The 11428-nt window shown below is 39.4% G+C and overlaps 1 protein-coding gene across 1 annotated transcript in view; it reads right to left on the bottom strand.

Annotated features, from left to right (window-relative positions):
• Positions 1-3020: 3020 nt before the first annotated feature.
• The window catches only part of GTF2E2 (general transcription factor IIE subunit 2), a 77169-nt gene continuing 68761 nt past the window's right edge, over positions 3021-11428 (bottom strand). Inside the window, exons 7-8 of the mRNA XM_067556967.1 lie at positions 4998-5113; positions 3021-3930 (exon numbers count right to left, since the gene is read on the bottom strand). Of these exons, the coding sequence (XP_067413068.1) occupies positions 3811-3930; positions 4998-5113 (236 nt within the window). The 3' untranslated portion in view covers positions 3021-3810. The remainder of the gene's footprint in view (positions 3931-4997; positions 5114-11428) is intronic.

Below are 11428 nucleotides of genomic sequence, written 5' to 3'. Positions count from 1 at the left end.
GACCACAGCCATGGGCCTGGGGACATGCCACAGAGTGTCCCGGGGCCGTAAGGGACGCTCACAGCCTGTTCCTCACACGGTCCCTGGCCAGGCTGCTGTGACACTGTGGGTCGGACGCTTGCTCTGGCGTTGGCCATGCGCCCTTAGGCGCTAGGTGGCAGGACCCTTCTCCCCAGCATTGGGGCCATGCTCCCGCTCCGGCCTGCAAGGGCTCGTCTGGGGGCGTCTCCTGGCCCAGGGCCCACCTCATCCCCCCCAGTCGCACACTCACCGCACGCGGCTCCGGACAGCTCCAGCCTCTGCTCGCCTCAGCGCCCCCAGGCTGCCCCTGCGGCCCTGGCTGCCACAGGTCCGCGAGTCTCTCTCCTTAGCTCAGCCCTGTTCTGCCTCAGGGCTGTGGCAGCTTCAGCTCACACGGAGGACGGGACCCCGGACTCCTGGTCTGACTCCCTCATTGGCCTGCAGCTCTGTCAATCAAGCTGAGCTAGAGCATTGGCTCCTTCTCATTGGCCCTGGGGGCTGTCAGTCTTCCACCAAGGATAGTCTTCCTCCTGCTTCATTCACACCATCCCTTGTCAGTGCCATAAGAGGGAATTAATTGAGGCAACAATCATGTGCAGGGTGGGTGGCCTTGATAACTAATGTGTTTGCAACAACTGTGTGGCAGGGCCATGGCCCAGCACCCTTTGTTCTGGGGGTAGCGAGGGAGGGCTCCGTTCACCTTGTCTTTTGGCCCCTTGCAGGGTCTACAGCAGTCAAATATTTGCATGCTGCCATGCCAGAGATTTTGGGGTACTGTTCTTTTATTGGGGGTGTGAGTTGGAGGCTCTGGCCACTAGATGGAAATGGATATTAATGAATGGCTCTGAAGCTCGAGACCTGCTCTGCCATGCTGAGCAGCATCCCCTGGGATCCCCATACAGCAGAAGGGTTCATAGGACATGTGGTTACTGAGAAATTATACCAGAGATCATTTAATGGAACCCTCACATGTGAAGGTGACATGTAACTCACTCACACGGCCATACACCTTTCCGCGCCGGGGGAGCTTCACCTGGGAATACATGTCTAGAGAGCCTTTGACTCTCAGTGCAGAAGCACCTGACTACAGAAAGATGTGCCTGTAGTTCCACATGCCCATGGGAGGGTGCTTTAAAGCAGTTTGCTAGAAGTACAGAAGGCAGTGGTTCCCAAACTTTTTGCCTGCATGACTCCAGATTTCTTATTTCCTGAGACCCCAAGCAGCATGGAGGACCCCATTTTGTAGACCAAAATGGCATAATCCACACATCGTGATCTCACATGTACAGTGTGGGTGAGATCATGCCATGCGGACTAAAATGGCATATTCTGCACACTCAGGATCATCACGACCCCATTCACAGATGGCATGACCCTAGTCGCGACCCATAGTTTGCAAACCACTATCATAAGGCTACCCGAGGAACCTCTTATATTGCCCATGAGACTTGGAACAGGAAGAAAAACTAAGTAGTCTTTGAAGCCTCATGGAGTAACAGACTCATAAAACAGAAAAAGACTCTTACTACTGTTTAGCAAATCCCTAAACTGGATGGGACTGACCTGTGCAATTCCATATGTGCTATGCAACGTTTAAAATGACAGCATGATTTTTAAAAGTATGTTTTCAATGAAGTATAAATATTACATCATACTCTATAAACATACATACATGTACACACACAATGACTGGCAGCAGAATATCACTGGCATCAGGGTGCATAAAAATTAATGCTTTTTTTAAAAAAGGGAAAATTTTATTTAAATCAGATTTTTTAAATTAGTCTATTTAAAATTAAATCTGAAATGATGACAACATAGTTAAAGCCTAAACTTATGGTATTATAATAATTTAAAATAAATACAAACCCTAATATTAAGCAGTATGCTTGCTACCAGATTATAAAGTTAAACCATTGAACTTTTGGAAGTAACTGTCCAATTGGGAATTGAAAAAGCAGAAAAGCTTGTTTTCTTCTTCCAATATATGAATAAAAACTAGGTGTGAGAGGATGAGATCTACTAATTCTAAAATCGTGAAGGACTTGGTAACCAGAAACAATCTGTTCAATTAACCAACTATAGATAATACTTCCTTCATTTAATAAATCAGGTAGTTTTAAATACATGTATTTAAACTTTGATAAACTTTGATAATTTTTTTCCTATGTATCCATTACTTTTAATGTAGTTATATTTAATAAAAACATTTAAAATGCTATTTTTGGGCTTTTTAACTTAATTTGAATTCCCATCCAAATGTGACAAAAATCACAAGTAAACAATAATAATTTAGTAAATAAGGAATGTATCATTCACCTTTCTCTAACAATCAAAAATGTAAAAACTGAGAATCTGAATAAATGCAAGTTAAACTATATAATTGCTTTAATAGATGTGTATAGATATAGTGTATCCTCTGGGTTAGCAAGAAGAAGCACCACATTTAGTGTAAAGGCTGTGTTTGGTTACAAATAATATATTTTAATAGTTACCAACCAACAAGAATCAACCTCTCTTTAGGAAAATAACTAAAAAGTACAAATGCAAAACAATTAAAACTGATGAGTTAAATTTAAGTTTACTGCTTGCTAATTTAGATCAGTGATTTAAACTGCTTTGATTTAAATTAGTCCGCCCCGACTGTCATCCTTACTGTTTAACTTTGAGAAGAGAGACTATTATCCCCTAAGGTGCAGGGCATCTGCTGTTCACTTGAGATTTCATAAAAGAGACTAGTGTTGTTTGCCCTTCCATTCATTATAAGTTAGCCAAACTGTCTATGTCCCATTGGCAAGTTTCACATGAGTCAACACATACATATAGAATCTTGTGCTTACTCCAGGTAGTTTACATTTAAGGTGTTTTTTTTCCAAGAAGAAAAGTAAAAGGCATTAGCACAGAACAAAAAGAAATTGAAAACTGAACCAATACTTTGGACCTTTTAACTCAAACTCCAATGCTTCAACTTGTGAAGGAAAAAGTGATGTCACAAAAGATACTGGTTGTCCCTTTATTCAGTTTGTCTCTGAAGAAGAAATTTACTGACACCAGCTTTATAAGCTTTATTTTTTTAAAAACCCACCCATTTTAGTATTCAATTTCATTGTATTTAATGTCTGACCCTTTTAACCCATAACACAGAATTGTGCAACACGTGCATCCGCTACAGTAATATCATCAGCAATGTCCTGAGGGCAATTTCTGATTAGCATTGTGAGGCTGCAGCCACACTTCCAGAACGCAGCCTCATGGGAATTCTGGTGGTGTATTTCCATGCCAAAGCCTCGGACAACATCAACTTTCATTAAAGCTCAATGCCAAAGCAAAGAAGAAATACACAAACTGTGAATGCACTTGTCTCTTTAAAACAAATGCTTCTGCAATGATGTTATATGTTCTCTTGGAACAAATAAAACGAAGATTGTATTCACTTCTACCGGCAAGCCCACTCTAAAGCAGTACAAGAAAAATCCCCTTTAAATTATTGAGAAGCACAGTGAAGCATTTACCAGGAACTCTAGCTTTACATGCTGTGCACATTTTACCACCTAATGGCAAGAGGCTGTCCATTTATACCTCTTACAGTTCCCATTAGCTAATTAAATTAAAATAAAACTCTACGTTTGGTAATTTGTACTTGCTCTTAAACAGAACTGTTTCATCTTGCCAATTGCAGGGATGGGGGACACATCACATTACTATATACAGTCAATCAGTCTTCAAGCAGATACTGAACTCCAGTGGTGAAGAACCTGTATAAATGCATGTTTGCTCCACAACCAAACTTCACTGCTTGCCAGGAGCAACATCAGAGTAATCCTTCAGTACTCCAGCCAAGTGGTCATTGTGAGTCTTAAATCGCCGTTTCTTCTGAGAAGCAGGTTTCTTCCTCCTCTGAATAGGAGCCTAAAAGGAGAAGTGAACAGTAATCACAAGGCTGCTATCCAGATATACAAGCATTTGACATCCTTACACAATTCCATATTATTCACGCAAGTCTGAAATGTTGTAGGAAAACAGTGCTCCAGTGGGGAAAACAGTATATTATTTCTAGAAATAAGCAATGGCGTGCTCTTCCTCAACTTTAAAAAATTTCACTTATTTTAAATATCTGCAGTGAGTACTCACTGTATGGAATATCCCCCTCTCCATCTTGACCACCAGAGTAGACTCAATATGTCTATACAGAATATACTGTACATGGCATAGAAAATATTATATGTGCTCTGCAATTCTACACAAGGTGTTGCCAGTGGCAACACTGATTATTCCCTATGACCTTACATTTAACACACCGAGGGACTGATATGAACCTGTGGCAACAACTATGTGTTGACAGGCACCAAAATATCTAGTGTGGAGATGAACAAAAACCAGGGACAAATACTTTCTTCACTATCACATTAAAAAATCATTCCACAGAAGGGTTGAGAGTCTGAGATCTAAGGTAGGAGAGAAGAGTTATAGTACACTATATATGAATCACTGTCAAAAGCCTATTTTAAGGTCGACAGGGCCTTTCTGGAAAGGTCATAGCTATGTTTTGATCTCCACACAAAACACTGGTATGCGATCCCCAGTCTTTGTGGGGGGGTGGACTACATACTTTGTATCAATACTTAAGTTGGCTATCTCGGGGAAAAAACCTTCTCCCCACGATTTTAACTACCGGTCCACTACTGTATGGTACAGCTTTTAGAAAAAGCAACTTGTAAATTTGCAGTTGCTTTTTACGTTCCCCCTCCTCCTTGATGCACTGTGGATGACACCAACCCAAACATGAATCATAAAAGTTCTAAAAACATATGCTGTAGGTCACAGTGCTGTAGAGAAAATCTTTAGGTCCAGCTCCCCATAAGCAAGAGTTACACATAGTAATTGTGTAATTTAACTGATTCTTTTTCATTGGAACTAATATCATGGGAGCTGAGGAGAAGACCCTGTTTGAAAGATCTGTAATTTATAACTCTTACTATTTTCTTTGGTCCAGCTTCCTGCATGGAAGAAATACCCTGTCGTTTCAGATACTCTTCTATTTTCTCCTCATCCATAGAATCCACAGGAATGCTCCTCCACAGTTTCTGAAATTCTAAAAGGCCAAACAAAGCACTCATTCCATATTCTGGTGAACGAATCATAAGTAAAAAAAATCCTGTTCATGGAAAATATGAATATACAAACATCAACTGCCCGACACTCCTCCACATCATTCTATAAAAACACAGGTATCAGAAATCTTATTGCAAACCACAGTGTGAATGGCATCACAGAATAAGCATATCGTTAGCCACTCCAAAAATCCCAGCTGGATTTCTGAGAGAAAAGATGTTAAATTATAAAGGTCAGTTGAAACTTACTTCTGTGCTGACTGCACCTGAGAGCCTGGCTAGTGTGGAGCACTCTGCAGGCAACACAACATTTTAATATTAACTCAATAATTATTTTAGCCTTTTGCTTGGCATGTATGCAGATCTTTAGATCTTCAATGTGCTTTACAAACATCAGTTCAAAATATACTGATGACCCATTAACTCCAGCCAAAGACAACAGCTTAATTTTCTGAGATTCAGCTGCCATTATCACAGGAGACTTGTCAGCCTCCTACTCTAATTTATTGAAGATTTGAAACATTTACTGCATCAATTTGCTGGATAATATTACCACTATAATATAAACAATGTCATACAGTTAATGGATTTCTAAAGTCCTTCCTGTGTTAAAAAGAGAAAAGCTACCTTAAAACCATGGAAGCAGGAAAAAAAAAACCAGAGGAGCAAAGTCTTAATTGGAGTATCTGTCATCCACACTGAAAACACTGTGCATCATGTAAAGTTTCATAGGTGCTTTGGAATGCCATATCCACAAAGCGACTGGTACAATTCCACCTCCCTTCATTCCATGGGCATTAAGTTAGATATACCCTGTCAGCAGATTTCACTAACAAACCATAAATAAAACACAAGGCACACAATGCAATGCAAGAGAAGATTTTTTGAATTTCCAGATACATTTAAGTATACAGTTATCAAAACAACTGCAGCTCTTATGTTTTAAAGAAGTTATTTTATGCAACATGCTTTAAAACCTAGATGCTGGTAAACACCTAGTGACATTACCTGCTTCAGACACACTGGCTCCATTAGCATTTACTTTGTTTAACTCCAAAACACAGTTGCTTTTTTTTTTTTTTTTGGGGGGGGGGGGGAAGCTTGCAGCACTTTATAAATTCAGTTACTAAAACATTAATGTTTCTGTTAAAAGATTACATCATATACTCAGCATCAGTTTTCTTTCTTTTCCCCACCAATAAAAAAAGAACTATTTTAAGCTTTCCATGAAACAAAGATAAGGAATTTTAACAATACATATAACTGTGCTTCTGGTCATGTCACTAAGTGATGACTGAGCTAGTAGCATAATCAGCTTAATTTTAAAGCAAGCCTCCTTTTTGTCAGTGGGATGAAGAACCCCACCACAAATAGACTGGCTTGAACTTGAAAAAGCCATTTGTGAAACTGAACTGAAAATGCATTTCAGTAAAACTTTTCTCATTTTTTTCATGTATTTTTTTCAAAGCTGCAGTAACTGTCATTTTGGAGGCTGAAAAGGATGACTGTATACTATTACTATCTAGATACTTATACAGCCCTCTGAAATTGTACCAAAGCACCTCCCAATTAATTAAAATAGAAATCTTCTCTCTCCTTTCCCAGACTGTAGGTGAGGTCCAGGGTCACCTATTTTTTGCAAGAATAACTTCCATAGTCTAGGTCCATCTCCTGAAAAGGTCCTGTCTTCTACATCTATGAGCCTCCTCCACAGTTTCATTGGCCTAGTGGAACGTAGCTGTCCTGGGAGTTCATTGTTGCACAAGGAGAGCCAATCTTTTAGGTACCTAGTATTACGCCGATTGAGATCAGAATAGAATCTGACTCTGTATTCTTTGCCAGCACTCCTCTGAAAACAACACAAGGTGATGCTTTCTGGGTTGCTAAGCAGACTGGCATGGTTTCTGTGTTTCGTACCAGCTGAAGCTTATTCGGGATGTGGGGCTTCATTCCTAGTTCTGTTGCAACAATTAAAGACAAAGGTCACAAAACTGTGGATCTGTGTGACCAGATCTGTGTCTGACTGAATGGGAGATAACCACTGGCAGGTCACAGATGAAAGCTCGCATTTTTTGCCACTAAGTCTATTTGGACATCCAATAAGAAATCCAAGACCCTTAAACTACTATCTTGTGGGCTGAAAAAAGTGAGAGTAAGATAGATGCCTAAAGCCACAGGATAAGAGCATTATTTCCTATATAAGCTGCATTTTTCAAATTCAAGGAGCAATAGTGTTCCTGGAAGCTCAAATATTTTAGTACAAGTTTTATGATGTCCTTTTAAAAATAATAACAGGAGCAATGGCATCTTTTTAACCTTACTTCTGTTAACCACCTGGCTATCCCCTAACCAGAGGTCTTTACCTGCCCTGTAATACTAATTTCTCCATAGCAGCTGTGCTGTCTCAGCACCTCTGTATCAGAGATGCAGCCCAGATTCCATTGTGCTGTGCTTCCTTCAAAGTTCACAGCTATGGAAAAAGACTATTGGGAAATCTAAGACCCAAAGACCTAGCTAGGCTGCATATGACAATGCTGAAAATAGCATAACCATTTGAAATGAAAAAGCAGGATTCCAAGGCAAACAGAAAACTAAGCTGGGCAAAGGCAGTGGCAGCTAGAGAAGGAACATGATGAGACGGGCACATGCAAACACATCAACCCCTGAAACAGTCAAAACAATTGACTGAGGCAGTCATGTGACCTCATTTCAGCCCACTCCTATCTGCACACCAGTAAAAAGCAATTTTAGGATACGTAACCCTGATGGCCATTTGAATGCAGCTTGGGAATGCAGTTTTAATAAAATGAAGCACACCAAACCACGATCAGGCGAACATTCCTTTTTGATTCAGCTGAAATTTTGGAACACAGTACAAAAGCATGATAGACTTGGACTTTGTGACAAAAAAGCAGAGACCAAAGACTTACTTAATTTTTTAAAAATTCATCTTTGTAGAGCTTTTATTCACTAAAAATAATATGCAAGGCAAAAAGTGAATTGATGATACTCCACCATAAAGCCTCTTTCAGTCTCTGCTAAACTACACCTGTGTTTTGCATAATTAAACCCACATCATAAATTAAACAGTAATAAATCACCAGGACCAAAGGCCATTCAACCAAGAGTTCTGAAGGAATTCAGATATGAAACTACAGAACGACGAAGTGTGGTATGTAAACAATCACTTAAAACAGCTTCTGTACCAGATGACTGATGGATCACTAATGTGACACCAATTTTCAAAAAAGGCTCTAGAGGTGATTCTGGTATTTACAGGCCACTACGTAACTTCAGTACCAGGCAAATTGAATGAAACTGCAGTAAAGAACAGAATTTTCAGACACATAGATGAACAAGATTTGTTAGGGAAGAGCCAACACAGCTTTTGTAAAGGGAAATCATGCATCACCAAGGTATTAGAATTCCTTGAGTGGTTAACAAACGTGGAAAAGGACGATCCGGTGGATACAGCGTACTTGGACTTTCAGAAAGCCTTTGACTAGATTCCTCACCAAAGTCTCTTAAGCACAGTAAGAATCATGGGATAAGAGAGAAGGCCCTCTCAGGGATCAGTAACTGGTTAAAAGACAGAAAACGAAGGGTAGGAATAAACTGTCAGTTTTCAGAATGGAGAGAGGTAAATAGTGGGGTCCCCTGGGGATGTGTACTGGGATTATTCATAAATGATCTGGAAAAAGGGGTAAATAGTGAGGTGGCAAAATCTGCAGATGATACAAAATTACTCAAAATAGTTAAATCCAAAGCAGAATAAAAAGAGTTACAAAGGTATCTCATAAAACTGGTTACAAAATGCTAGATGAAATGCTTTGTTGATAAATGCAAATTAACGCACACTGGAAAACATAATCCCAACTATGCATATAAAATGATGGGATCTGAATTAGCTGTTATCACTCAAGAAAGAAATCTTGGAGTCATCTTGGATAGTTCTTTGAAAACATCAGGTCAATGTGCAGCAGCAGTCAAAAAAGCCAGCAATGTTAGGAACCATTAGTAAAGGGCAGATAACACAGAAAATATTATAATTCCACTACATAAATCCATGATATGCCCACACCTTGAATACTGTATGCGGTTCTGGTCATCAACAAGAACATTAGAATGGGAAAATGTACAGAGAAGTGCAACAAAAGTGATTAGGGGTATGGCACATCTTCCATATGAAGAGAGATTAAAAAGACTGGGACTTTTCAGTTTGGAAAAGAGATGACTAAGGAGCGATATGACAGAGGTCTATAAAATCATGAATGGTGTACAGAAAGTAAATAAGGAAGTGTTCTTTACTCCTTCACATAATACAAGAACCAGGGGTTTTCTGATGAAATTAATAGGCAGCAGGTTTAAAACAAACAAAAGGAACTATTTCTTCACACAACACACAGTCAACCTGTGGAACTTGTTGCCAGGGGATGTTGTGAAGGCCAAAACTATAACGGGGTTAAAAAAAGAAAGAATTAGATAAGTTCATGGAGGATAGGTCCATCAATGGATATTAGTCAAGATGGTCAGGAATGCCACCCCATGCTCTGGGTGTCACTAGCCTCTGACTATCAGAAGCTGGGTGTGGATGATAGGGGATGGATTACTCTACAGTTGCATGTTCTGTTAATTCCTTCTGAAGCACCTGGCATTGGCCACTGTTGGAAAACAGGCTCAGGGCTGGATAGACCATTGGTCTGACCGAATATGGCTGTTCTTATGTTCTTATCTGAGCTCCCCATGTCCTCTCATGACATCTGTGCACAATCCTGATAGTTAAGTAAGCCTGGATTTTCAGACAGCATTGGTGGCCAGAAAGGCGTCTTTTTCCTTTTCTGCTTGCCAAGGATTTATATCTTGTCTGTCATACACAGTTTGTGGCAAGTCATCCAGGCTTCTGTCAACTCTAGGTTTAGACTTCTTCACTGAGTTCTGCTTAGAATTCGGAGAATGCAACTTTCAGGTGATTTAGTGCAAAGAGTGTCTTTACTACTTCTAGGTAGGATAAATTGATGTGCTCTGCATTTACTACCAATTAGTTTTGGATGCAACTTCAGGCTTTGGTCATGGTCTATAAACCACTGATGTCAGACACCTTCCCTCACCTTACCCTATTTATGATCCCCATAACTTATCATGTGAGGATCTGATATTGTCAGTAATGAGCACTCATTCCTGGAATTCAATAGAATTCTCAGTTGAAGCCTATTATAGGTGAGAAACCTACCACTTTTAGGAAATGAGGTAAAATGCGTGTCTAGCTGTTTCTTATTGTGTGATTCCCCTGACAACTGGTCCTTGGCTGGCTGGTTCCAGAACCTGCTCTCATTAGGAAAGTGACGCTGAATCATGTAAACAGGAAAGCCAAGAACCACTCTATCTAAGAGACATGATCTCCTCAAAACTCTTATTTCAATGATGTCCACATTGCATGTAATACGTACATAGAATAAATCCCAGTTTAATACACTGAGAGCTTGCTTTTGATACGCTACATTGCCTTTCAAGGCAATTCAATACATGGCTGCTACTGTGGCTGCATACATGTGGATCAACTACTTTTATCATTTATGTAATACATGCCCACATGTTCTATAGCCAAAACGCTAAACTTTTACGTAAAAATGTAAATACAGTGCTTTACCATGAATACAAATAATTTGCCTCATTAGAATTCATGTTGCAGAGAGAAGACAAGAGAACAAGTACATGACCTATTGAACACAATTGTTAATGATGGATTCTGGTGCATAAGAATGCCAGGAAGAGGTGGAACAATTAATCTGTGTACAATCTTTTCAAGAACAAACTGAAAAATTAACACTGGAAAACAGAAACTTTTGATGTTCCAAGGATCAAAACAAAAAGCTGGTATCTATGTTTAATCTCTAACCATATTTCACGTCTCTAATTTTTTTTAATACCATGGTTATAAATTCATGCCCATCTTTTTAAAGCAGATGACCAACAAGAATGTAAAATCAATTAGGAGTCAACTGTAAAACTAAAATTGAATTGCATGCAAATAGATCATTTAATAAATTAATCCCCTGCTGCAAACAGATTATGTAATATTCTGAAACTCCTTTTAAAACAACATTGCTTTATAAATCAAATTGCATACAGAGATATTGTTTTAATTGAATATTTGCATCAGGCTGCCTTTTTCATGTTTGTTAGCAGATGGACATTCACACAAAGCATCTCAAAATTAAACTGGAACTATTTAGGACCGTCAAGAGTTCACAAAGATGCATTCTATTGCAAATAGCAAACACTAATGGGTTTGTTCA

The sequence above is a fragment of the Emydura macquarii genome, unplaced genomic scaffold (assembly GCF_026122565.2).
Source record: "Emydura macquarii macquarii isolate MOO-44397 ecotype Brisbane River unplaced genomic scaffold, CSIRO-AGI_Emac_v2 contig_1790, whole genome shotgun sequence".
NCBI classification, from domain to species: Eukaryota; Metazoa; Chordata; order Testudines; family Chelidae; genus Emydura; species Emydura macquarii.
The sequence above is the reverse complement of the archived record's forward strand: the minus strand, read 5'-3'. Positions and strand labels throughout refer to the sequence as shown.